At 39.6% G+C, this 27,449-nt stretch overlaps 1 protein-coding gene, 2 long non-coding RNA genes and 1 pseudogene across 3 annotated transcripts; 1 reads left to right on the top strand and 3 right to left on the bottom strand.

The window, feature by feature from the left end:
* The first annotated feature begins 6,621 nt into the window (after positions 1-6,621).
* Positions 6,622-8,449, top strand: LOC125594740. Its single transcript, XR_007329974.1, has 5 exons — positions 6,622-6,713; positions 6,812-7,034; positions 7,418-7,707; positions 7,801-7,940; positions 8,025-8,449. It is a non-coding gene; the product is annotated as an uncharacterized LOC125594740 (long non-coding RNA).
* Positions 8,450-12,210: 3,761 nt separating this feature from the next.
* On the bottom strand, positions 12,211-13,390 carry LOC125594741. Its single transcript, XR_007329975.1, has 3 exons — positions 13,142-13,390; positions 12,497-12,596; positions 12,211-12,416 (listed from the first exon to the last, which is right to left on the bottom strand). It is a non-coding gene; the product is annotated as an uncharacterized LOC125594741 (long non-coding RNA).
* A 1,130-nt stretch (positions 13,391-14,520) lies between these two features.
* LOC125594738 lies at positions 14,521-15,009 on the bottom strand. The gene has a single exon (XM_048770822.1). The coding sequence runs from the start codon at positions 15,007-15,009 to the stop codon at positions 14,521-14,523; it is 489 nt and encodes a 162-aa protein (XP_048626779.1).
* Positions 15,010-20,702: 5,693 nt separating this feature from the next.
* LOC125594739 lies at positions 20,703-26,289 on the bottom strand (annotated as a pseudogene).
* Positions 26,290-27,449: the final 1,160 nt, after the last annotated feature.

Genomic DNA, 27,449 nt, shown 5'->3' with positions numbered 1-27,449 from the left:
GGGCTGTCTCCATATATGGAAAGCTGGAAGGCTCTCCAATGTCATAATGATCTCCGGGAATGATAACTCCATCGTAGCTGCCTCCGCATGTGGAAAGTGGAGGCTCTCTGGTCTCAAAGATAGGCTGATAGTGGGGTAACTCGATTGGCTGAGTAAAAGGGTCATCGGTAATCATCATGTCTGGGTAGTAAGGTGTTGGGCCGTCCTCACTGTCTCCAATAGACTCCATAGGCTGATAAAAGAGTGTCAGCCATCCTGTCTCAAGCTCGTACTGCTCATCAGTCATCGGTATATAAGTGGGATCGGGTAATCCCAGTGACATAGGGGAGATGGTAGCTCAAATGCCTCTAAAGGTGGGGACCAAGATGGCATCCCTACCTCTGGCGTCGGAGGAGAAGGACCATGATCCTCAGCAGGATCATAGCTAGGTGTCTCCCCTGTAGTGCCCGTAGACCAAATAGTGATAGGGCTCGGTGGCGCTACTGAAGGTATCTCCAGAACATCATCATCTGACTCGGTGTCATATTCCGAAATGATAATAATAGGTGCTGGAACCGCCACATCGTCTGACTCATCATCACAAATGATGATAGGTGTCGTGATCATGTCAGGCACAACCTGATCAAAACTCTGGGGCGCAAAAAGGTCTGCCAATGTAGGACTAGGTAAAACGTCAAAATCCACCATAACTCCAAATATCCACCCTACCACTCCAGTGCAAAAACCTATGGAATCAAAGTTACAAAAATATATATGGGTTAGACGAAATTCTAATACTATAATCAAACAAACCCCTTCCCAACGATTGGACACGACCGGATTTCCTAGAGAGTGCATTGGCGACTCCTTTTGACTCGAAAATTATGAAAACGTTTGAAAAAACGGGAACCAATGAGCATAACCGTAACCATGCTCTAATACCACCTCTGTAACACCCCCGAACCGTCCTAGGCATAGGTCGACCCACCGGCCAACAATCAAACAAGAACATGACCGACGGACGATCCAAACCAAGGGTTGGAGATGAAAGGCCAACCGGCCAGCGAACAATCAAACAAGAACATGACTGACCGTCCAACCCAACACCATGGTCCGGAAGCGCTACATGACGGGCTAGGGACAATCAGGTCAGAGTCATAAAATTTACTCTACGACCTAGACCAGTTCGTCCACTAACACGTCCCACTGACATAAGGCTGAAGGCTTTGCAACCCTTACCCAAAGTTAACGGTTCCGTTAGATCAAGGCCTAAGGCTTTTTAACCCGTACAAAACCTAACGTTGTGTTGGTTAGAACTAAACCAATATCATTTGGACCCATTTTTAAATTCAATTCTACGTTTTTAAGAACATTTAAATATTTTAGAGATCCCAAATCCAAATAAAAGCAATGGAAACATAAAATGTTTTAAGAATTAAACCGTAGCCAAATGCACTGAAAATCTACTCGGGGTGGCCTATGCGTCCAATCCTCTACAAACTGGTCTCCTGCAAAAAAAGACAACGAGAGTTGGGTGAGTAACGTAAGGTCACTCTGTGAGCTGGCTACCTCTACCCTAAACCTAGTAGCTAGCCCCGACAACCCAAAATAACAATCAACTTAGCCTAAGCGCAATAAACAAAGCTTAAGGCTAATCCAAAAACACACCGACATGCTCAACCTTAATCTAATAACAATCCTTGGCCACACGGCCAACTACTAAAATGGATCCCTTACAAGTCTAACAATCAAGACTCGATTAAAGACAACACCGTATCTCGGTACTAACAATGACTCGAGGGTTCCACAACCCCCAACACATATAAGACTACTCAACACGACACAACACTCTAACTCGGGCCCAGGTGACATCGTGTTCCTCCTCTTTATCAGCAATATCCTATCTCCCTACCACAAAGGCCAGAAGAAGGAACTTTCAACCGACCGCGGCCCACAGTCCTTCGGGTCACCGCGCGACAGCCCACAGTCCTTCGGGTCACTGCCAAATTACACCGTCGTGTAATCACTCAGCATAGGCCATGATCCCGTCTCTCTGAGTCTTCCCGATCCAGCAAATAAGGGGTTTCCTTGAACCCGCTGAATACGAGGGCGAGGAAACACTAGTCCACCCCAAAACATGCCTAGCATGGGCGGGTTTCGCACCTGCTATCGGCATAACATTCGACACACAATCCCTAGGAAAAACCTAAGGGACAAGACTCCAACCCAAAACTAAACAATACATAGGAGTCTACGACAACTATCCACCAATACTCGTAGTCCAGCCTATATGGCTTAGGATCCGTAGTATCAACAACACAACTAGGAGATCGGCCTATATGGCCAAAAATCCCCTAGACAACAACATTACCACAATCCCTGCACAAACAATAATCACTACCAAGCAATCATCACTACCAAGCAAACAAAAGCATGTCTAATCCATAACTAATCAACCAAGTAGTAAATAATCAAGACATGCATCTCATCTCAATCACAATTAAATTATAATCGATCATCCTAGTCCTAGTCAGGTTATTATCTCAGTCTTAATTCCATTTCATCTCACCTTAGCCGTGCTAAACTGAGTCCGGTTTAATAAATAACCTAAGGACTCTATCATGCAACAATGTGAGCATTCTACTCTATATGAATACTCGATCTTCCCTAAGTTCCAAGTGGAACTCACACAAACCACTCACAGTGTTCTAGCAGCTTGTCGATCGGAGAGAGCTTAGCCAAAACCCAATGCTGACATCTCGAATGGCTGGAATGGACCGTTCTGAACTCGGACAGAGTCTCCTCTAGCTTCTGGACGATTTCCTCGGACTTCCGGTAGAGTACTAATCTCGAAAATGCTCTAAAACCCTCGAAATAGCTCCAACCTTTTACTTTCTTTTTCTACTTCTCTCTCTCTCTCTAAGCCACGTCTTTAAGTGATTTTGGTGTGAGAAGTATGAATGAAACTGAAGGGAGGGTGCTGGTATTTGTAGAAAACTTCGACCAGTAATATCGCACCACCCGAGCGACTGTATGTCAGCCCGCATGCTTCCGGTCGCATGTGCGGCGACACATGTTGCACACATGTCGTGAGGCATGTCTCAAACACATGCAAGAGGACACCACTCACATCCAGATGGCTTGCTGCATGGCTGGAGTGCATGCGTCGCGACACACCGCCCTCTGTGTGTCGATTCGCATGTGCATATCGCAGGTATTGCGACACCTCGAGCTACGATTATGCCATACCGATTAGATTTAGTAAGATGTGAAAGATAATCATATGAACATTCTTAGAAGAACCAAAAAATTCTTATGAATAATGTGCTGCTTGCTTACAAGGTAATATAAGAATTCAATTTTCACCAGTCAAATAGATTTGGAATCGATTTATACAAGGCAATGTTTGTTGGCTTGATCACCCACAGGTGGACTGATCATCCACTATATATTTATAATTAATACATCGACAAAAAGGTCGCATGTATCCTTGTCATAGATCTGCAACTTGATGTTTGCGAGACTAATTGGTAATACTCGTGAATTAATAAGCCTTTGATGATATATTATGCATATGGAAATACATGATGAACATCTTATAGCTAATGCTCATATGTAAGATGCAGCAGCATTGATCGCATAATGCCAAAGAGTAATGAATAGTTCTCCCCATCAAATTGGTTTTGAGTCATGAACCAAGATCCCCATCTAGAAAATTTGGATAAGTGGTATATTCTAGATGCTCCACACATCGCTAGAAGATGGGACCTCAAAGGAGGTTATGAATATGTTGGATATGATCTCCATTGATGATAAAATCTAGAGATTTTATAAGATTTATGTAAAGACTCAAAGTTAGTCTATCCAACATTAAGGGGATAAAATAAACAGCTGGAAAATGATGAGGTTTAAATGAATTATCATTGATCCTCGGACTAAAGAGCGTGAATAGAAGTCCATAATAAATGTATGAAGATAATTCTATTACAAAGATTAACATATGAGTTGCCAGACTCGTTTACTGGCCCTACAAAAGTGACTAAGTCACAAGTATCAGCTGTAAATGCTCCAGTTAAAATGGATGTCCTAGAAGGACTATATCAAACTGATAATGAGTCTAAAGAGCGCATGAAGCATGCTAGACCTATCGGTTCCAAATATAATAATCCTCGGAAAATAAAAGGAGCACGAATGAGAATGGCAGAATCGAGGAATGAATATTAAGGATCTCAAGAAGAGATAGAAAGCATGACAAGAAAAATTCAGGTACCTGAGAATAAAGAAATCTTAAATAGCTATGTTATGTATAGAACAATATGGAACCAATTTCAAATCGGCGTCATGAATACTTATGCATGCAATGTAGCAGTTGATGAGAATGGGGATCATGAACCATCTATTGAAAAGTGTACACAAAGAAATGATTGGCCAAGATGGAAATAAGCAATAGATGTGGGATTAAATCTCTTGGAAAGAGAGTATTTGGACAAGTAGTCCATACACCTGAAGGTGTAAACCAGTGGTATGTAAATGAGTCTTTATGTGAAAGAATGAATGAGATGATGAAAAACCGTGAGATGCAAAAGAGTTGTTGCACAAGGGTTCTCACAAAGACCTTAAATTGTTATAAGAAACACATCATGTGGTTGAAGCATCAACTTTCAAGTTTCTTTAGTCTGGCAAGAATTGAAAGCCACTGGATGACAATTATGTCAATGATCAAAAGGATATAACTGTAATAAAAGCACTAAACCCCATAAGGATCCGGGAGGCTAGAACCAGTAAGTGCTAGTTCTCGAGAACATTACCGTGCGAGTATATTGAGCATATAAAAGAAAACAATTCTTGGTCATGAAGTACCAGAATATTGAAAATTTTACTAATCTCTTTCAATACTCAAAGATGTGATTTTGTATGACAAGAAGAATGGTCATACTAGTAAATTTTATAAGAAGAGGGTGAATAACTCGTATGTACAATATGAAAGTGTAAAATATTGTCTTTAAAGAAAATTTGGACATGGATTCAAAATAGACCAAGATATGAACTTTTGTGTGAAATTAATGTTGTGGACAAGAAGTCCAATGGTCCAAGAGATTATCTGACAATCAAACGAGTTTATTCAGAAGAATATGTTTATAGCAATTCTTAAAAGGATGATATGTATGATGAGAATACTTCTCCCAAAGATGATGCTTCCAGGGAGAAAAATATGATGATGTGCGTGATTGTACTCTTTTTCCTATCATGGATTTTGTCTCATTGGGTTTTTTCATGTCAAAATTTTAACGAGGCAACAAAAGAACACGCAAATGATAGATACCTAAATAGGAATGTTATCACTTAGAGATGAAGATCTATCAATATTTCAATGTATTTTAAGATTGAAAGAAGCAGGAGAGAATGATCAAAGATCAATCATACTTGAAAAAGAATCAAAGACACATTCCATTCGTGAGACAGAATCGAAGGTCGGAAGTTTTCCAATCAAAGAAGACCTTCTATATGGAATTAAAATATGAACTTGATGTCCAGAGAAAGATCTTTGAGTCTACTTTCATCTCCAATTGAAATCAAGTCATTACAGATAATATAACTCGAGATATGTCTCTTTTCGTGGGACATGTACAAGCTGTTTCATAATAGTTTGAATGATATCCCAAATATGGCTCGATATTCACATCTTATCGGAGCTAGACAGGTGCATAAAGTTAGATATGGATGTTAGCTTCTATTTCCAAGTGGTTTGAAGTCACTTTGTCTTACGTTCATCAAGATATTCAAGTTTCAGTGAGGAGTATCAAATCTGGCAAGAGAAGTGAACGGTCCAAGCCCAAAACTAAGAAGAAGTTTGTTCATGTGAGATTGTATCGTTTCATATATTTCAAGTTATGTTTCATCAAGGGGAGTAGATGCGTGTTGCACTCTTTTCCCTTAAAATGGTTTTTCCCACTGGATTTTTCTAGTAAGGTTTTAATGAGACAGCATCTTATGCGCTTTAGAAAATATTTTTTTAATGCACATCCAAGGAGGAGTGTTAAGAACTATTATGTGGATGTACATGTAAGCTTATAAGCCCATGTTCGAGAAGGTTCTAAAACCTAGTTTATGTATTCATATATATATTTATTGTTGTGTATGAGACAATAATAAAAACAAATGATTCCTTGTTTCTCTTGATTCACAACATAAATTTATATGTTGTTCTAGTTTTTGTTTTTGATTTTTGGTGGATTTTAAGGTATATTTGGATTTAAATTTTTTTAGCATAATTTAAATGTATACCCCAAATCCGAACTGAAAATTATAAATATCAGAATAAAACTTAAATCTTTTGTTCTGAAAACTCAAAAAACAAAGATCTAAACTGAATCCGAATGGATACCTGAGATCAATTTTTAGAGATCACAGTGTCCTTCTAATGTTTCTAACTCGAGCAAGCTTGACTAAGGTTCAGTGTTTGGACACCGGTTTGAGTTCGGATCCGGTTCGATTCCAAAATTTAGATCGGTTCGGTTCGACGTTTTGGGTATGTGAGATATAAAAAAGTCACATGCCACAATTAAATTTCTCCACCGAACATTATGTGACGTGTACACAATGTTATCGGGAAAGATATGGGTGGGATGACGCTTTGACCACCAACGAGAAGAGTGGTTGAGACGAAGGAGAGATCTGAGCAACTTTCTCAATCTCCAGAGAGATATGCTTCAAACTGAGAATTCTCAACAAAAGTAAGTTTCTCTCCTTTTGATCTTGTTGGAATGATTAGGTGTTTGAATTCTGGAAACAGTAAGCTTGGTTTTCTTTTCATCGGGTCGATGGCTCTCAGAGGGAACTTGGGGGAGCTTGGTGTGCCTAATCATCACAGGAGACATACCCTTCTTATCAAATTTCGATGTTTCCAGTTGTACAGTAAGATTGGTATGAGGATGAGTGAAGAAGCAGAGTCTAAGGCTTTCTACAAGCAGAGTCTAAGTGGTCAAAGGCTTTTCTAAGGTGCTGCAAGATTCCTAAGGAATCGAACAGATGGATGATACATTCTTCCATCACAAGTAAGCCTTTAACCTATTTGCATAGGCTTGGAACAGATGGATGATAGATGATACATTCTTCTTGTTACTAGAGAGACATGATATGATAAAATTGAACTTTGAAACTAATTCTAGTCGCTAGTGGTGGGCCTGCCATCAATTAGGCCCATTTAATTAAAAGTTCAAACGAGTATCCCCTCTTCTACCCTAATAAGTTTCGGAAGGTTTCAGTTTGCCGTCGTTAGAACCTTCATCTGAGTTTATAATGAAGTCAAAAAAACGGCGGGTCCTTGAATCTCCTCTTGCTGTACCATCTTTTGCTGAGGGAAAATCAAGTAGTTCAGAGAGTGAGATAGAGGACTTCTACTATGCAACAGAACTTATAGCGTCTAATTTGGCTCCAGAAACGACTCAGCGTCAGCTTAAGAGATTCTCTTAATGCGGTTAATGTCGTAATGGGTGAAGATGAAGAAGAAGACCCTGAAGAAAACCCTGAAGAAGACCCTGAAGAAGGGGAAACAATGAAGGTGGCACGAATTTGGTTTAAATCTCTCCAAGCTAGGAAAGAGGCGAGTTCTTTTCTATTGGGTTATTGTCTACTATATTTTATTTCTATTTCGTTCTTATCTAACATTATTATTTTTGGAGAAGAAGTGAATGGAGTTCCCATTCGTCTTGTACGTGCTGCGAACCAGTAAGATTGCCTCTTTCTTCCATTTTGTTTGTAGTCGGATTGTTTTGTTAGTTTATATTATCTCATTTAACTTTCCTTTTCCCTAACTTGTAGTCGGATTGTTTTGTTAGTGAGAGGCCTTGATCCTGAAAAGTCAGAATCAGATATCAAGGCTCAACTAACAAAACATTTTGATTCGTGCGGTGGGATCAAGAAAATCTTATTCCTAAAGATGAAAACGGTCGCTGTTTAAGGTCAGTGTTAGTATTTAATTAATTAAGATCGCTCGCTTGTAAAATGATATCTTTAATTCTAACTCTTTTGTTTCACATCCAAAGTTTTGGATACGTCTTTATGGTTCAGGAAGGTCATAAAGCAGAGATGAAGGATTCATCTGTAATGGAAGGTGGTGGTGTGATCAGGGTCTCAGATTGCACCTCCAGGCGAGGTTTAAGAAAATTAAGGAAAAGATGGAGGCGGAGGGGTGGGTGAATTCTGAGGAGGAAGAGGAAGAGGAAGAGGATGAGGAAGATGGGATAGTGTTTGGGGATGAAGAGATTGAGGATGATGATTCAGAGGGTTCTGAGTAGGTAAATAAATTCAGAGGATGGTTGGTTTAGTTATTAAGGGTTTGGTCATTTTGTTATAGACCTAAACAATCTATCTATCTAATTATAAAGTATGGTATGGTTCTCTCTCCTGTCAGTGGGCCACCTCGGATTCCACGTAGGAGCTGACATGTCCTCAGTTTTCGTTTTGATTATTTTGTTGTGTATTGTTAATAGGCCTCGATCTCCAATTGTTTGTTTTCTTTGGGCTGCATGCACATCTTTTATTATTTGTGGGCTACGAGACACAATATTTGCTCTGTTAAAAGAAAGGGTAAAAGATCGTCTTCTTCAATCGATTTCTTAAAATCCGATTAGGTCAAACTCTCATGGAGGTTCTAGGAGGTTTTTTGTATCAAATCTCTTTGTTGGTTTCCTTCGTGTCGTTCCGTCTCCGATTCAATGCCTATGATACGTTACATGATTAAGTGGCTCATCGCCATTTGCGGCCATCTTTACTCCTTGGACCCACACCATCTCATTCAATACTTCGTAACTCTCTCCAAGTCGGTGAAACTTTACCTATTAAAGGCAGTCTTCGTTCCATAATCATCATCCTCACCAATCCTATAACAATCGAAACTTGGTTCTAAAACAAATCATGTTCGTCGTAGTGTTTGAACACGCGACAGCATTTAGGATCATAGTTATCAAAAATATGTTCTCAGAGCAAACTGTTCTTTCGTTCGTATTTTGCCAAATCCGGTTGTTTTCAAATAACATTTTTTTTTATTTTTGGGAAATGGTTTCGAATCCGGATGTTGATTAAGTTTTTTTTTAATAATCTTTTGCCCAGTTCTTAAAACTCATGTCCATCGTAGTCTTTGAACACACGGAGGCGTTAGGCTCATATATATCCAAAAATGTTTGCGAAATTCAATTTTTCCTTTTTCGGAGTGGTTTCGAATCTGTTGTTGCTTATTTTATTTTATTTTCATTTTCAGGCGACATTCATGCCAGGAAGTTCACCATCTCACTACCTACAGACGGCACTTAAAGGCGGGTTCTATGTTCTCTTTGAGCAGCTTTGATGTCACTAGGTGTAATCAAAATTTTAGTCTGTCGGACTCTCCTCTATTGATATGGTTGAGTGATTCAACCAGTTTTTATTAGTTAACCGAACCGGTTTCCCCAATTCCAGAAGAACACTTCAGGTTTCGAACTCAAAAATCAGCTGCTTGGCCTAGCCAACACAAATACCCAACTTCTAGGTAATCCACTTACTAGCAGTTTCTCACTGCTTGGCCTAGCCAACACAAATACCCAGCTTCTAGGTAATCCACTTACTAGCAGTTTCACACAGACTCACCATTGCAACTTTAAGATCTTAAAATGTTAATCCTTTTCAGGAATAATCGCTGAGCTCACATCTATATAAAAAAAAAAATGTTGAGCATTCCTTACACTGTTTTTCTCCTCAGAGTGATGTTTCTAGGACGTTGAGTATGTTTGACTCAGATGTTGTATCATTCCACAGCCACCTGGACGGCTAGCATAAGTCCTACAATAGTAAGAGGTACTCTGCCACATATTCTCTGTATTGTTAACTAAGATCGACCCTAATGCTTCTTGGAATACTTACAACACTATTGATTTGCAGGCGTCTGTTCCTGAATGCCACATCTGGGAGACAACTTTATTTTGACAAGGAGACTAATGCAGAGGAAACCTATTTACAAGTAAGTATTTGGTAGTTCTTTCACTTTTACGTCCAGATTTGGTTTGTTCTATGACTTATCCACTACATGCTCTGACGGGGTTACTGTCCATCATTACAGGCTGGTCTCTCAAGACACTGGGAACACATCATCAGCTTCACTGCTGAGCGGTTAATCCAAGGTTGAGCCTGTGACCATAGCTGAACTAAACGAGTTTATCCTCACTCCCAGCCTTAGGTTGTACAATAATCTTTAGTATGATTGTATTTTGCATGTGATTCTGTTAATGTAAAATGTAGAGGTTGAATTTGTCTGCCCATGAAGGTCACTAGATTTAATATGGATAAAGGCTGGTGCTATGTCTCTTGCTCCAGATGTACAAAGAAGCTTCAGCGGACGGTCTCATCTTTTACTTGACAACCTGCAGTAACACCAATGCAGTTGGTTTCCTTCGATATGTTGGACCCTAAAATGAGGTCCCATACATCAGCAACTAACATACATTTTAAACATTTTATTTTATGTATCGTGTGGAAACAACTATTGATGATGAGATTGCTGAAAGTCTATTTGTTGATTTCAATGGGAAAATGCATATCTTGGTACGTGTCTACCGTAACACATATCATTATCCACCATTATCCTCAAATTATTGATTTATTCATTTGTAATTCATTAATTGGACACATAGGCTGGAGAGGGAGAAATCCAGAGGACACACAGCTACCCCTTTTATTGCACAAATGGTTGGCAAGACTTGCACCTTCCAGGTCAGAGCAAGCAGCTACAATTTCGCTGCCAATCACCAAACCTTCACTATATCACGCATCTTGAACGAACGTGACCGTTTGCCACTCTCTGAGTTCGTTGCCCATATATGTTTTAAATTATATTCCATTCTGGTCCTTTTGTAGTATGGGAATAATGAAGAGTGACGGTCTTAACAGGATGGCAAAGATGATCATGGCGATGATATGCCTGGGAATATCTCAGTGCTTACTAAGGTGGACACTGATGGTGACGACCGTGAGGAAGCACCAACTATAGGAATTACTTCAACTGGTGTCCACACCAATACGCCTCCCGCAACAGCAATTTCCAAGGTTGCCAAGAAGGCACGGGTCGCATAGGCGAAGATCATGAAGTCTCTCTACCCACTATTTTCTGTTTGAATCATGTTTCGGCATCAATTTTTAAAATATGTAGCATCTGGTAAAGTTTCTTTAAAATAAATAATTTCTTAACCATCTTCTGAATTCCGTTTGACTTCAACGTTTATACGAGTGATTTAAAGTTTATGCAACCTATGAATGTTTTCCCTCAGATCAAACTTTTAAGCAATGAAGAAAAAAAGATGCGAGATTAATAAATACCAAAAAACTTATACCACTTAGAATTTTTTTTTTTTTACTTCGAATATGTTCATGAGAGATTGACAGCTACTCTACTTTAATATTTAACTAGACTTGAATCCGCACATACGTACGTGCAGATATATAATATATATATTAAAAATAATATTTAAAGTATAAAATAAGTTATAAAGATATATATTAATATCAGTTTTAAGTATATAATATTATTTTGAAAGTTTATATTTGATGTTTTTTGATGAATGAATCGTACTAATCATATATTAATCACCTACTTTAAAAAAAAAAATGCAACATCATATTAATAGTTTAATTTTAAACATTACTTTTACATTAATTATTACAAATTTTATTAATTTTTGTTTAAAAAATTTTATGCTTGAAATGTTTGTATGTGACTATATTAAATTATTTATATTATATTTTTAAAATATAATTTTATTTTAATATATCATATTTCAGTTTGGTGTTTTTATTTTCATTACAAAAATCAAACATAAAATCTTACAACCGATAAATTATTATTTATTTTGTTTAGTAAAAAATTAATATTAATTTATAAAAGAACTGGAATGTACTATTTAATTTTAAAACTAATTAGTAATATATATATACATATAATTTGTCTAGATTAAATATGATAAACAATTAAAAATAGCATAAGAATATATTTAGCTTTTCTTAGGAATGTTAGAGCATCATTATCCCAAAGCTCTTATTAGGGTGTCTTATATTATTTTTAATAGTTTTTAAGTAGTAAAGTGACTTAAGAAACATAGCTAAGAGATTTTAATATTTACCATCTCCAATGCAAGTCTTATTAAGAGTTCTTAAAAAAAATTAAACATTTTATGAAAAACATATCTACACAAGATGATCTTGGGTGTTGAAAATGAGAGAATATGTGTGTGATCAAACATGACCGAGAACTACAAGATTTCCTCCACGACAGAAAACTACTAGCTTACTCCCAATGCTACAAGACAACAAGACAGAAAACTACAAGACTTCCTCCACTCCGTGACAGAAGTTATGGAGGAGCAAAGACACTGCTTCAGGGCAGAGAAACAGTCCTTGGAAGCAAGACAAGTCTAGCCAAACATAACAATCTAACATCAGGTTATGTGAAAGTGAATATAAACCAATGCATATATTTCACCACTACTCTTACAATTTAATGCTACATCTGGGTAAGTGATCAATGCTGGCTTCTCTTGGTCTCCATAGACTACAACTGAAACTAAACCATCGCATGTCTTGACATGATGCTCCTGCAAAAAAAGATCAAAACAAAGAAAGAACTGAATCAGTCTATCCAAACTACAATGCCACAAGCTTGATTATCATATACACACACACACCATTAGTCTCGTCCAAAATCAGCTCAACATTCAGAGAAACCACAACAAAGCTTTACAATTTTATTCTTGTTTTAAGCAGGTACTAGTACAGCTAAGAAAGGAACATTCCAACTTTGTTCCAGACCATACAAAAAATAAAAAGGTTCGTCTCAATAGATTCTCCATGTGCAAAAAAACAAGCAGTTCTGGAATTTTACTGTAATCTACACAACAGAGTTAAAAGAAACTGTGAATAGCCAATAAAACTAACAATCCTATGAACAAAATGTCGATAAAGTTCTGGACTTTAAGTGAAATCTACACAAAACATAGTTACAGAGACTATGAATCGCCAATAAAATTGGATACATAAAGCTAAGGACCAAGGAAAAGAGCCAAGTCTTATGATAAGCTCATGGAGGCTGAACCCAATCATACCGACGAAGAAAGTATCGACATTTAGATAATTAACTTACGGTCTGGCGAAGCTCCGGCGAGAAGTGGAGCAGATTGAGGTGAGGGAAGAGGGTCGAGCAAACCGGAGAGAAGCGAGTGCGGAAGGAGAGGAGAGAGCTGGAAGGAAAGAGAGGGAGAGAGATGGAAGCGAAGACTTGGCTGGGAGAAGAATCCTAGTGGAGGAGGAGGAGGAGGAGGAGGAGATGAGACTAGTTGAAGAAGACGCCATTGAAGAAGCTACAAAACTGATATCACCCTAACACGTGGCTTACAAGAGACGTCTCTTATGTACCCTAATTTAGAGACGTCGCTTATGGTCATGTTCGTTTGGTTGCCGCAGTTTTTGGCGTCGGCTTCAGCGTCAATGAAAATAGTTGTTATTCGTTTCGTAGACGCCGACGCAGATTATTGTTCGTTCAGAAGACAGGAGGCAGGAAGTTGACGCTGACGCTGACGCCGACGCCGACGCCGACGCAGGAAACAGATTTTTGGGTTGTTCGTTGTTTGATAGACGCTGCGGCCATTTTTATTTCTTCATATTTTATTTTAAAACATTTGTAAAATTGTATTTTAAATAAAAAAATGTAATTTAAATATATTTACATCCATTAAAATATTATGGTTACTTGGTATATAAATTTTTGGTCAAATATACGAATATAAAAATATTTTTTTATCATAAATTATAAGCTAAGTTAAAACAAAAATAATACTTCAAAATATTTATCACTAAACAAAAGCTAATACATTAAGTTGATTATAAAAGAAAAAAATATTAAGTCTTAAATAAATATCACATATAAATGATCATCAAAGTTATAAGCAAAAAAAAACATTTAAAACGGTAAACGACCTCTACCATATTCATTTGTGATGTTATCACATAAAGCTTCCATCGCTCTATCACCGGCTGGCTCATCTACAATATGTCCACCACCACCACCATCACCATCATCTTCTTCTTCTTCTTTTCTTCTTCTTCTTCATCACCGTCACTATCAGCTTCTTCTCCTTCTCCACCATCACCACTTTGCCACTGTACAAAATCATGATCTTCCCGATGTGAATCACGTATGAAGTTGTGTAGCGCCATCGTCGCTGTCACCAGCTTAATCCACTTGACCAGACCATACTTTGGATGCTTACGATCTAAAATCCTCCATTTTGCTTTCCATACTCCAAATGTCCTCTCAATCACTGATCGCAAACCCTGAATGCTTTCGGTTAAACAACTCTCGTGCACTAACTGGTGGTCCTCCTGTAGCAAATTGACCAAGATGAAATCGCATATTACGATGCAGACCAAGATACCCTGTCCTGGTCGGATATCCGGAGTCAACTAGATAATATTTTTCAGGAGGAGGATGTGGAAAAGAAGCCTCGTTCCTCGCACAATGAGTCAAGATTTTGTATCATGTGCTCTACCAGGTACACCGACATATGCATATATGAACTTCATATCGAAGTTACATATAGCACGAACATTCATTGTAGGATCTTGCTTCCTGCCTCTGTATGCTTCTGCATTTTGACTTGGAGGGCGAACTGGGACATGCGTTCCATCAAGTGCTCCGATACAATCTCTGAAATGAGGCCAATACCGATCATCATTCCTCAAAACATGATTTACTCTTCCAAACTCGCCTTCCTGTGGTCTTAATGTATCCACTACAAACTTGAGAATAGCACTCAAGACATCATCAAGCTTCCTTTGCACTGTATCCACTGACCTTTGATACCTTGCAGCAATATCCCGCTTCTTCTTATCTTGACCAACAGTCTCGAGAAACATCGCCACAGATTCTTCAAGGTAGACATGGTGAGTCTCTTTCAATCCATATCGCTCAGCTAGCATCTTGCACAAAGCTTCAAACGTCCTTTGATTCATGCGAAGAATGTCATAACATTGCTGATTAGATTCAAACATAAGTTGTTGAACATGACGCCTTCCTGCTCCTCGATCTGTTCTATGACTCAATCTCTCAGTAATAGGCGCATCAAACAAACCAAGTTCATCATCATAATCTCCATCTTCATCTTGCAATATCCATCTTTCAAGCATCTACAAAACAATGTATAAGATTATTATCAGCACCAAAACAATATGTAGAGATCGATGAAAGCAATACAAGACACAGCCTAATTAAATGACACATATTAAAATGCACACACGGCAAGTATATTAAAATGCACACACGGCAAGAAACATGACCTATAATAAAATCATCCTAAGACCAACATGTTTTACATATTTTATAAATATGTGGATACAGCAAGTAAAGAAACATAAAAAGACCATATATATAAAGCGACAAAAGGCAGAGTTCATACAAGGATCAAACCAACAAGATCACAAAAGACTCATACAAAGATCAGACCAGCAAGATCACAAAAGATGACTAGTCCTAAACTCCATAGTAGTTCCAGCAAGATCACAAAGAAGACTAGTCTAACTAAGCTCTATACTAGTTCCATCAAGAACACAAAAGAAGACTAATCTTAGATTCCATACTAGTCATCATCGCGTTTTATCTTAGTCCTAAGCTCCAGAAACCTAATCTTAGCTTCATCTGTCTTCATTGTTACAAAGGCTCTTCGGTTCCCTTCATTATCTATGAGAATTTCTATTGCTGCTTCATATAGTGGAGACCACTCTCTCACTTCAGGCAAAGCATACAATATCTCCAACACATTCTCAATACTAAAAGCTTCTTGACGCTCCAACATCCGTTCCGCTATCTTGTTCTTCACCTCAAGAGATCCAGTCTGTTTCACACAAGCTTCTACAACCATGTCTTTCTACTTACGCCTTCTTTTTGCTCTTGAACTTCCAGAATGAGTCTGAGTCGATGGCTGAGTTTGGCGTGGGGCTTGTGGCTGTGTTTCTGTCTCCAATGCTTGAGTTTCTGCTGCTGGCTGAGAATCAGCTTCATCATCACCATTATCTTCACCCACTCTAGAGTTCAAACTGGCTTCTCCATGTTGAGCGCTCCATCCTTCAGCTCCCGTTACTACTACACCACCAAATTCTGCTTCAAACATATCCATATTACTAATCTCTTTGCATACAGATCTTCTAATCTCTGGACACTCCTATACAGCAAAAAAGAAAGAGTAAGTTAGTGATAGCAATGTCATTAACAGAAAAAAAAAATGTAATATAAGCTGTTTATCATCATTATGCTATATACTAAAATGTGAAACTGAAGAGAGAATAATGTGAAACTGACCCTTTCGCGTTCACTCCACCAATCATCTGACATGTCAATCCTTCCCATGTCATCAAACCCAAGCCCTGTCCTATTTTGAGTCAGCGTCTTAATCTTAATGTATTTCTTCCTACTGGTGTCATACTTGCTCTTGTAGGGCCTCTAATCAGGTAAATTCTTCTTAAACCGCTGTTCAAACGCCTCCATAATGTTTGCTTTCCCCACTTTATTCATTGATATACCAGCCTTATTTCTTTTTCTTCTCTCTTCCGCATAGAGTTCGAAAAAATACCTAGTTTCCTCAGGTGTCCAAGTCTAAAGCAAAACACATACAGCAAGTTCCATTTATAAACTCATAAACTCAAGTTCCATACACCTAAAGACATTTCTATACAAACTCAAGTTCAATACACCTAAAGACATTTCTATACACAACTCAAGTTTCATACAATGCAAACAAGAAAAGGTCTGAGCTTACATCTTTTGCCATCGAGAGAGTGAGCCTGAGAGAGGGTTTGAGCTTGCGAGCCTGAGACCTGCAAAAAAAAGGCAGAAAGAAAGAATAAGCAATGAGAACATAAAGTTATCATCTATGCTGTCATCTCGTTTATATGAACTCACAACCAATAAAAAAAAAACTCAAGTAATCCAGAGACAGTTACCTTAAGCTCTAGATGCGTGGAGAAGAGATCGAGAGAAGAGAGAGAAAGAGCACGGAGAGTCAGACGAAGCTTGGGAGAGCTTGAGACACACATACACAGCTGATGTTGAGAGTGAGAGACAAAGCTTGGAGAGCTTTAGAAGATGTTGAGAGTGAGAGACGAAGCTTGGGAGAGCTCGAGATCGATGTGCTGAGAAAAACAAAGCAAACACAACACATTTATATTTTTCTTAACGTATGAACACAAACGTTAAGAAGACTAGAGAAGTAGAGAGCCATATATAAAGCAAACACACAGCTTCAGATTCTATACGAGGATGATAGCTAGAGTGAGTGACGAACCTTACGATAGAGTGAGAGATGAAGAAGCTTCGGAGAACTTGAGACAAGGCTGAACACGGAACACACTTAAGTGCTGAAAAAAAAAAACACACAACACGTTTAATCAACGATGTTTGGTCCATTCTAGTTGAACCAAAGAATCAAAGTAATGGCAAATCTTATTCTTGAAATGAAGAAAGAGTAATCAACGATGCTTGAAACCAAAATGCTTAGAACAGAGACAATTACCTCATGGAGAAAAGGAAGAGATGGGTTTGGCCGAGCTCGAGATGCTATGGAGAAGAGAGCTTCGAGATGAGATGCCATGGAGAAGAGAGCTTCGAGATGAGATGAGTTGGGTTCGAGATCGAGAGAGAGAGAGAGAGAGAGAGAGAGAGAGAGAGAGAGAGAGAGAGAGATCGGTTCGAGATCGAGAGATATGGATAAGAGAGAGCTTCGAGAGAGAGAGCTTGAGATGTCGGGATCGAGACAGAGAGCTTGAGAGGCGTCTGAGATCGAGAGAAGAGGGTTGCGTCGATGGGAGAAGGCTGCGTCTGCGGCTATTAGACTTTAGGTATTTCTGTAAATAATGAATTAGGTTAGGGGTAAAATTTTAATTAGGTTAAGTTGACGCAAAAACAGACGCAGATGCAGGATTTTACGGCGTCAGACACATGACGCTGCGTTATGCCGCAGACGCAGACGCAGGTACCCGCGTCAATGAAACGAACAAGCTTTTCCGGAAAACATTGACGCAGCCACAGGTGGCTGCGTCGACCAAATGAACAGCATTTATGTTAATTGAATTTTCCTTTTTTAATTTATATTTAAACTAAGAAACCCTATTAAATACTCGGATAATCATGTCCTTATTGTTTAGAAGTATATTATTTATTCGTTTCTGTTAAGAAAATATTATATATGAGTAAATTTAGGATATTTAGTTTTAGCGAATGGTCTAACATAAACTTTTATATTGTAAATAAAAAATATGACTCTCGATTAATAGATTAAATTCTCTCATTTTCTTTTACTCTGACTGCCACATCCAAATATAATATATAGTATGTTCTGCCAATGGCAAAGTAAAAAAAAAAACAAAACCTACATCATCTCTTAAACACATTAACATTAGTCCACACTCTCTAGATATCACCTACATGCAGCCCACCGCTGAAAATAATAAAAACCTTGGTCATTTCATTTATTCACCCGCCCTACGGACGGGCGGGTTTGCCCTAGTATTATATATAAGGTGTTTTGGTTTAGTTATTCAGTAACCCGTATATATATGCAAGGCATTTTAGCCATTGAACCTAATCTAATTTCTTAATCTTCTTCTCACCTGTCGTCATATCATTATTCGTGGCTTGTCCACACGACATTTGGATAGCTTTGTTGATGTGTTACTCTAGCCAATTCCGAAAAGAAGCAACTAGAACTGTCTTCTGCTGAGTACAAAGTCTGGAGAAGCAGAGGAAGTGCCACAAGGTCAACACACTTCTGTCGCCAAATAAGAAGATAAGAGGCGATGGTTCCAACAAGGCTGATTTTCAAGGCAGCGATTTTGGCAGCATCAGACACCTTCTGTTCTTGGTAAAAGAAGCAGCATCCAGAAGTGTGATAAGTTTTTTGGAACTTTAAATATAAACAGAAAACCCCAAGACAGAGATGAGAATGGTACACATCACTCAGTATGGTTACTGGAGCTACTGTGAAGTAACATTGGTATAGCAGATGGTTAGTAATGGTACTGAAATCTGATTCTGCTGCTGATCTTTGCCGATACTTCAACATCTCTTATGGACACACACACACAAGTTTGAAGTTTCCTTGTCTTGTTAAGAGCTATAAAGATGAAAATGTCATGAAGTTAAGAGATGTTGGTTTCCACGATACATCACTTATATTGTTCTATGGATCACTGTTCCGACCTCCATATTTCAAGCTACCAAGGATGTGGGTTTTGGACACAACACCACGAATTGGAGCAGCTAAGTACTGTATTTAAGATTGGGAAGAAGGCACACCTGAAGCTTTGGTATATGATGATTATGAGCAAGCTTTCTACAAAAAAGTATCAACGTGCCAAGGTACTAGAGATTTGTATTACTTTGCATAAAAATCTAGAGTTGGTCCAGCTCACTGGTGAAAGAAACCCAAGACAAGATAGTGAAACACAAATGGAGATCTAGGCCATTAGAAACGTTTTCAGTTGGGAAAGATCAACATGGTGCTAATCTCAAGTGGCTTCATGAATACATATTCAGTTTGGGAGCAAGAGACTGATTCTGCCATTTATACGTGGTTGCTTATCCTATGGGTAACTTCAACTACTCAGATGGACAACTGGAAGATTAGCAAGTTGCATATGTTTCTTACAATATCATGGTTGCAGAGAAGAAGAAAACAAGATCACATGGCTGTTGGATTACACTGAAGATGACACAGCTACGACATCTACAGAAGGGTTCATTTCGTCTTGTAAGATTGTGCTTGTTGTTTCCACTCTGCATATCTCTTGGTATATGCATGTCCTTGTTCTCTCTGCCGCAAAACAATGACTTATGGTCATGCATTGGACGAAATTCATGATGAGTGATGGTGAAACAGAACTTGACTCAACTCCAAATGTTAGTCTATCCTTTTGTTACATCTTTCTCAAAGGCTGTGGTTGGATATGGAATTAAACTCCACGGCAGTGGGGGAGATATGTACAAGAACGGTAGTGGAATGTCTAGGGGACGGAGCATACACTGTCTTTGCCGTCGCCATGTGCAATCAAATGATGATAAAGAGGCCGTCGCTCCAATAACAATTTAATATCTTCTACAGTTCATGAAAGCAAGGCACATGATAATGAGCTTCTAGCTGTAAGCCAACAGATACAGAGACCGAAGCTGTGTGTGTGGGTGGTAGAAGCTGTTGATGTCAAGGGCAAAATGAAGGAAGCCAGATCAGCTGTGAATGGTTTCATTCTCCAAGACGAAAGAAGGGTTCGTTTCGTCTTCTAAGCTTGTGCTTATGGTTATAGATCACTATATTTATTAACTAAAATTGAAATTGATATTTTTAATTTATCCGGTTTGGTTCTTTGTAAATAATCAAATTAGGCTCGGTCCGGAGTTCATATAAAAAGTATATTTAGTTCAATTTCAGCTTCCTCGATTTGGTTTGAGATTACTTTGTACAGAGTAACCAAATATTGCCTTGGAAGTGTTCTTTGTACTGGTATGACGGTTGGAGAACCACATACCAAAGGACACAAATGATTTCACATTACATAGCCAACTAAAATAATCTCACGAAAGAAAAAGAATGATTAGAAAAACCACAAAACCGTAAAACTAATACAAATTCCGGAGTTTACTTACAACATGCACACACACCTATAAGCAAAATAGTATATAGTTATATACGATAACATATATTTAAGCAATGACCGTACATATTTGATATTATGTCTGACATATAAATTGTATAACCTACCTGACTCAGAGCGCTGCTTGGTGCACTCATCATCAAACAAGAACCAACACGACAGAAAAAGTTAACTGTGTACCCAGCGACCATGACTCAAGAATCACTCCAACTATCTGAATCTTCATCCTCATCGCTTCCAGCCATTGCCTGCACCAGTGTGTATCCAACGATCATTACGTGTTTTCAGATGTGTGAGCCATTGAGAAAAACAAGTTGATATTGTATTTGGTCGAAACGCTTTGACATGAGGCCTTTAGAATTATGAAGGGCCACAAAGAGTAAAAATAAGGAGATGGAAAGAGAGACGACAGACCTGGCGTATTGTGTTTGCTTTTTCTAAGATTGCAGCTACCCTTAGGTTCGTTTTAGGACCAGTTTGAATGCTTGGACGTGTCGCTACAGCAGGCTTCAGACTAACGGACTGCATAAACAAACCAAGGTCATACAACTCCTGATCAAATTTTTCTGTGTAGGTAGGTAAGAAGAATGGGAGTTACCTTGTTTCTTATTTGTGCAAGCAATGAATCTTGTCATCTTGCTTTGATTTGATTGGTGGTTGGACCCTCTCAGAGACTTTCTTCAGCTGGCAAATCATTAGAACAAGGGATTTAGAGAAACATTTCTTTTAGCAAGAGTATGGTATTATGGATTGGAGATGAGATGTAACTGTTACCGTGCGTCTGTCATGAGCTGCAACGGCATCGACAAGCGGACTTCTTGGACGGGGAAGTTTAACCATAGGGACCTCTTCTAGTTATCTGTGTCCAATGTAGGTGCAACAGTGAATGCGTTGACAGGCCACATAGCATCTCCCACTGAAGCAGGAGTTATCTTCTGAACCGAAGAGTTTGATGGTTCTGCTGTTTCTGCATTTGAAGCATCAGGATCGGAATGACCATTATCTTCCACCTTTGCTGACTGAGGTGGTGTGTCAACGCTTCGGTTTCAAGACAATCTTTCTGACCTCTTGAGGTTTCTGAAACCTGCACATCTGTGTCGTCTTCGAAATCTTCGTTTTCAGCTGAAGGCTCCTGAGGCATCTGCAATGACGACTTTTGTGCAGAAATGAGCTCTTGGTTCTGAGAAGCATGGTCAGCCAAAAGATTGTTCTCTTCAGAACCAACATCCTCTATACTCCCGTGGTTAGGAATTGCAAGGAGCTCAATAGAAGGATCCGCAGACTGAGTTCTCTGGGAGCCGAAACTGTCGTACTGACTATTCAAATCAGTGGCAACGGACGGGAACTTAATGGATGAATGCAACGGCTTTTCTGATTCACTGGTCATAGACTCTCCAGGAAGTTGTTCTGATTTCTCCCTTCCTAGAGATTCTGACAGCTCTGGTGTTGACCACATTTGAACATTCAAGCTGGATCCAGAGGGTGGTGAGGCTGACGGAGCAGAACTACTGGTTTCGCCTAATTCTCCCATGAAGTTAAGGAAGAAAAGATTGTGGAGCCTTTCCAATACGCCATTGCATAGGAGGAAGGGGTGGGAGCGGTGGCATGTCCTCTGATTAGGTGTAGTGGTCTCAGGGATCAGACCAAAGCTAGGGAAAATAGGATCCAGATTCAACTCTTGGTTAGGATTGTTCCATTCTATGCCTGCTGATTGTGGTACAAACTCTAAGCCCTGGAAACACTTGACTGCTTCAATTCCTCATCTTCTAATGCATGGCTTACACAAGGCGTTTTCACTTTAACCAACGGCTCGGTAGTCAAACTCTCTAAAAGGTTCAGATTATTCGCTGGCAAAGAGTCTATGCCATTTTCATCAGGAATGCTCTCACAAGGAGATTTGGTTTCTGTGTCTCTGTTACTTTGATCAAGAGATATCATGGGACTTACAGATTCACTACCTGCCAGGTCATTATTGTCTTGGGAAGTACCCAGACCTTCTGAAGACGCTTCCAGTGGGCTTTCCTGCACTGTTTTCTCTGACTCTGAATTATTCTTCGCTGGTAATATCCCGTTAGACTCCACAGCTGTATCATGGCAGGTGTCTGTAGCTTCAGATGACGATTTAGAAGTATTGGTCGATCTCCAAGGCAGAGAACCTTTCATACTAGTAGATGACAGGCTAACAGCATGATCTTCATCATCACTGGAAATGTCAGCGTGATTATCTGATACAGCAAGGTCTTCCTTCGGGACAATGTCTGTGGATATGTTGTCCAGCCCAGGAAGGTCATGAACGCCTTCATCATGGATGTGACTGGAATGAAATTCAGCAGGTATATCAGAGATCTGTTCATCGAATCTGCTACAATTAGGTGAAGCATATCCCACCGATTTCTCTCCTCCTGAGTTAAAAGCAGAAGTCAGCATACTATCAAGTTCAGTAGGCGCGGGACATTCCATTCTCCAGTGTGTCTTCATGGGACTCTGAAATAGAGACCTCAGCAGTGGTACAAAGGCACAGACTGTTCATTGTCAACATCAGCGCTTCGAGAATCAACGCCAGAAGAAACTGCATTAGCCACTGTAGCGGGGGGGTTTCATCATCAAGAGTATCTTCAAAGAGACTTTCGTCTATCGTACCAGGAAGACAAACTTTGGAGGGAAAATCAGGTGAAACTTCCATCTCCATCCCAGCTGAGAAAGGTAACACTTCTCCTGTTCGGCTACTACCATCACAGCTTTCAGTATCGTTGCCTAGTTTGCTGCAGCTGGAGAGTCTGTCTCAACATCATTATCAGCGACAGGTAACTGTTCACCTGTTTGACTATCAAAAAACACTGGAGGACCAGGGACTGAGTTTGCTACATTTGAAGAATAATCAACCATGCAATTTCTTCTGAACGGGCCGTATCGTATTTGCTTCCTTCAGAAGTTGAACTAACTGACGAAGTTTCAGAAGGAAAGTTAGAGTTTTTTAACATCAAAAGACGCACCAGATCTGAATCGACTGGATCCACCTCGCTTCCATCATTGCCCCCTTAACCGGATTAATTCTAGCAAGTTCTGCAGACGTTTCAACGACTTCTGGTGCTAAAGATTGAACAGTCAGTGAACATGATTCAGCATTCTGAGAGACTGACCTTGTACTTGAACATGAATCATTGGAAATAAATGATGCCTGGCCGTCTGCATTGCTGCTGCTAACTGACTCCTGAACATTAGAATCATGAGAAACTTTGTTGGCTTCAGGAGTTGCGGTAGACGAGGGACCAACCAGCTCACTCCTTTTAACACTAGAAGTAGAAGGTAAACGTCCAGAAAATTTCTCTCCGTCAGACTGATCATCAATGGATACGCTTGCAGTGTCCGAGTAAGAACAACTAGTGCTCCGTTTCCCAAACGAGCCTTGCCCATTTCTGATACTGGTGTGTTTCCAACTGAATGAAGAAATGAAAATTGAGGTGGGTTTCCCTCTTTTCATCCACATCAGAATATGTATGATGATTCCCATCATTCAACGCATCTGATCTATGCTTAAGTCTACTATACTCATCATCTGTTTCTGTTTCTGACTCCATGGTGGCTGGTGCATCAACATAATTGTCAGCCTCGGTTGTTAAATCTTCAGAATAACTCCTGTGTTGAAGAAATCCTTGCTTTCCATTCAAATTGGTCTGTGAATCTTTTGTTAAAGTCGTACCAGGGAACCCGTTGTGAGTAGATTCAGGCACAGTCTCTATGTCCTTTTCAATAAAACCCGCATTTTCCAGCTGATTTGGCAATGAAACATCTGTTCTGGTTCCAGCGTGAGACTTTTCGGGAGCATCCACCATACTGATTTCAGGTATATCGGTCACTACGTCTTTGGCACTGTCTATATTCCATGTCAATAGTTCGGGCTGGTTCAGGGAAATATTTTCATAACCTGCTTCATCGTTGACAGATGTCTGCACAAATCTCCCCATGTAGCTTTCCCCTGATTTTGAAATAAGGGAATAGCCATCCAGCTTTCTAGTTTTCAGCTTCAAACCCGCGCTGGATCTGTATGAATAGCCTCTAAATGCTCCTCCCTAAATAATTCATGCAATCTGTGCCAGATAAAATGATTTGAAGCAAGCATCGTCAGTCATTAATTAATTGGAATATAGAAACTTTAAGAAACTATATAGAAAGCACAACTGAAATGACAAACATACAACACAAAAGTAGATATTACTCACTTGGCATGTGATGTCAGTGCATTTCGGGTGTTCCTCCATTCCTCCAATGAGATACTCTTCTCTGCATGAGATTAGAAGAAAAAAAAACTATGAGAATGTGTGAGAACTGCACGGAGGAAGATAATATACACATTTAAAACACCAAGACCATGAGAATCTTCCTAGGATCTGTCTAACTTCAATGCTACGCTTAAACAAGAACATAAAAGCACAAATTCAACTTTTTAAAGCAATCGACCAACAAAAACAAAACCAAGAAGTATCACACATAGACCGCACAAGCTACAGCCTCCCGGTTTTGGGAAGTACTACATACCTTTGCTTTCAGTGATTCTTCTCTCTCTGAATATCATCCCACGACGCTTCATATGAAGATGTTTCGTGCCTAACAAATGATGGATCGGTGTAGCGTTTCAAGCATGCCCCAGCTCCCGAAATATCAAACCTAATCAAAACACACAAAAGATCTTACATCACCCCCCATCTCTCACAAAACAACCAGAGAGAAACGAGATTAAAAAAAAAAAAAATCAAAATCACACTTGTCCAGAAAGAAATAGCCGTGGGGACCCGACATTCCTCATAAGAATCCATAACACATCGGGGTAAGTCGCCCACGTGTAACCACACTCTGCTCCAGTTGTAGATTCGAATGCCACTCCACACCTGAAACAGAGTTAGAAAGCTCGCTTGAAGTATCCAACAGCTTATAGCTGACAAGATCATAAAATATTCATAGCAACAATCAAACATCTAAAACACAATATTGAGCTCTTATGATCTATCTGTGAAATGAGTCGAAATGTAGCTAGTCTTATATAGTGAGCTTGTTCTTGGTTTACTAACCAGAAGCTAAACCAACACTGATTACACGGTTAACTACACTAGAATCAATCAAGCTTATGATCGATCTGACCTTTATTGGAAAAGAAGGGTGAATGATCGGTCTGGCACACAGCAACGCCTTCTCAACGAACGGTAACTCAGATTCGAGCTGTTGAACACGAGCCATAAGACGTGGCTTCTAGAGGCTGTAGCCATCACTTCTTCGTGCAAGTCATGGAACATCTCAGCAGCAAACCTATAAGTCAATTCCCGATCAGATTCGTCAATTCAACGCGATTCGAGCTCAATTACGCGTGAATTCACAAAAAAAACTTACTCGGCGAGGTCACCGAGTTGACGCAATAGGCCGACGAGACCAGCCATGGCGACGCCTTCGAGGAGAGCCTCGGGGTCATCCTTATCGGCGGATTGGTACAGATCCGGATCTGCTAATCCGTACTCGTTACGAGACTGGTACCTCGTCAACGGCATTGTTGAGGTTGATCAGCTCTCGGGCGATGATGAGTTTGCTCGTTAGGTGGAAAGAAGTTTTAAAATTTAGGCGGTAGCTACTAGTTATCTGTCTCTCTCCATGAATTGATGGCCGGCCACGTTAAGATGGTACGTTAATACGTGACCGGAACGGATTTTCTGTGTGTGGATTCGATTCGAGCGGCGGGTGTTAAGACGCAGGAGAGAGAGAGAGAGAGAGAGAGAGAGAGAGGAGAGAGAGAGAGAGTATTATTGGACCGTGAAGGAGAAGGATTTTACAAAACAAATTGAAAACAATGCATTTTTTTAGTTATGTTTAGAACACCTTTTGCACTGCATTTTTTTTCGCCTGGAACTTTCTTTCTGCATCACTTTTTTACCTCCGTATGTAGATTTTTATGCTCCCTAAAATTCAATGACTGATGACGGACTAAATCTTTCCTATCTCCCTGTAATGCTGTATGATCGCCCATGATTTTTCCATACTTTTTTCTTTCCACGCCCCTCTTATCCCCACCACCCTTCCCAAACCCTAACCCTAACCCTAGCCGGCCCCGACGAACCCTTAAACCCGACGCACCTCTTCCCCTATGCTTCCCCCCCTCCCCTTCACCGTTCATGATCTAGCTCAACCTTGTCCCCCGATGCATCCAGTCACGATTCTGCCCTCGTTCGCGAGAGACCTCTGCGATTCGAGGAGGTATTATGCGCACAACACGTCTTCCCACCCGACTCAAGCCTCTCGCTCCCTCGGGTCGCGCTGGACCCGTTGTGTCCGCTCCCGCGCTCCAACTCCCCGACTCCAATCCTTGCCACAAGACTGCCGAGGACCTAAGACCCATAAGAAGGGACCTTGAATGCGAACCCGTAAACCTAATCCCTAGATCGGACGGATCAGAAGAAAAAAGAGTAAATGGTACCATCGATGATACAAGGAGAAATCGAATCAGGATTTTTAAACCAAACAAGTTAAATGAAAACCTAATTATTTTTTACAAGTTAAAATCCGCAACTTTTCTTTTAATTATCAACCCTAATAAGAATTGTCTCAAATTTGCATACTAAATTTCTTTCTGTAAAAACATTTAAACCTAAAAATCACTTAATGTTATAAAAGACATTGATGTTTATAACTTATTAAAAATGATGATTATAATAGTTCCATTATTTAGACGGTGTAAATTTCCATATAAGAACATCATGTATGAATTATAACAG

This window comes from Brassica napus, assembly GCF_020379485.1.
Source record: "Brassica napus cultivar Da-Ae chromosome C4 unlocalized genomic scaffold, Da-Ae chrC04_Random_17, whole genome shotgun sequence".
In the NCBI taxonomy this organism is placed as follows: domain Eukaryota; kingdom Viridiplantae; phylum Streptophyta; class Magnoliopsida; order Brassicales; family Brassicaceae; genus Brassica; species Brassica napus.
The sequence above is the reverse complement of the archived record's forward strand: the minus strand, read 5'-3'. Positions and strand labels throughout refer to the sequence as shown.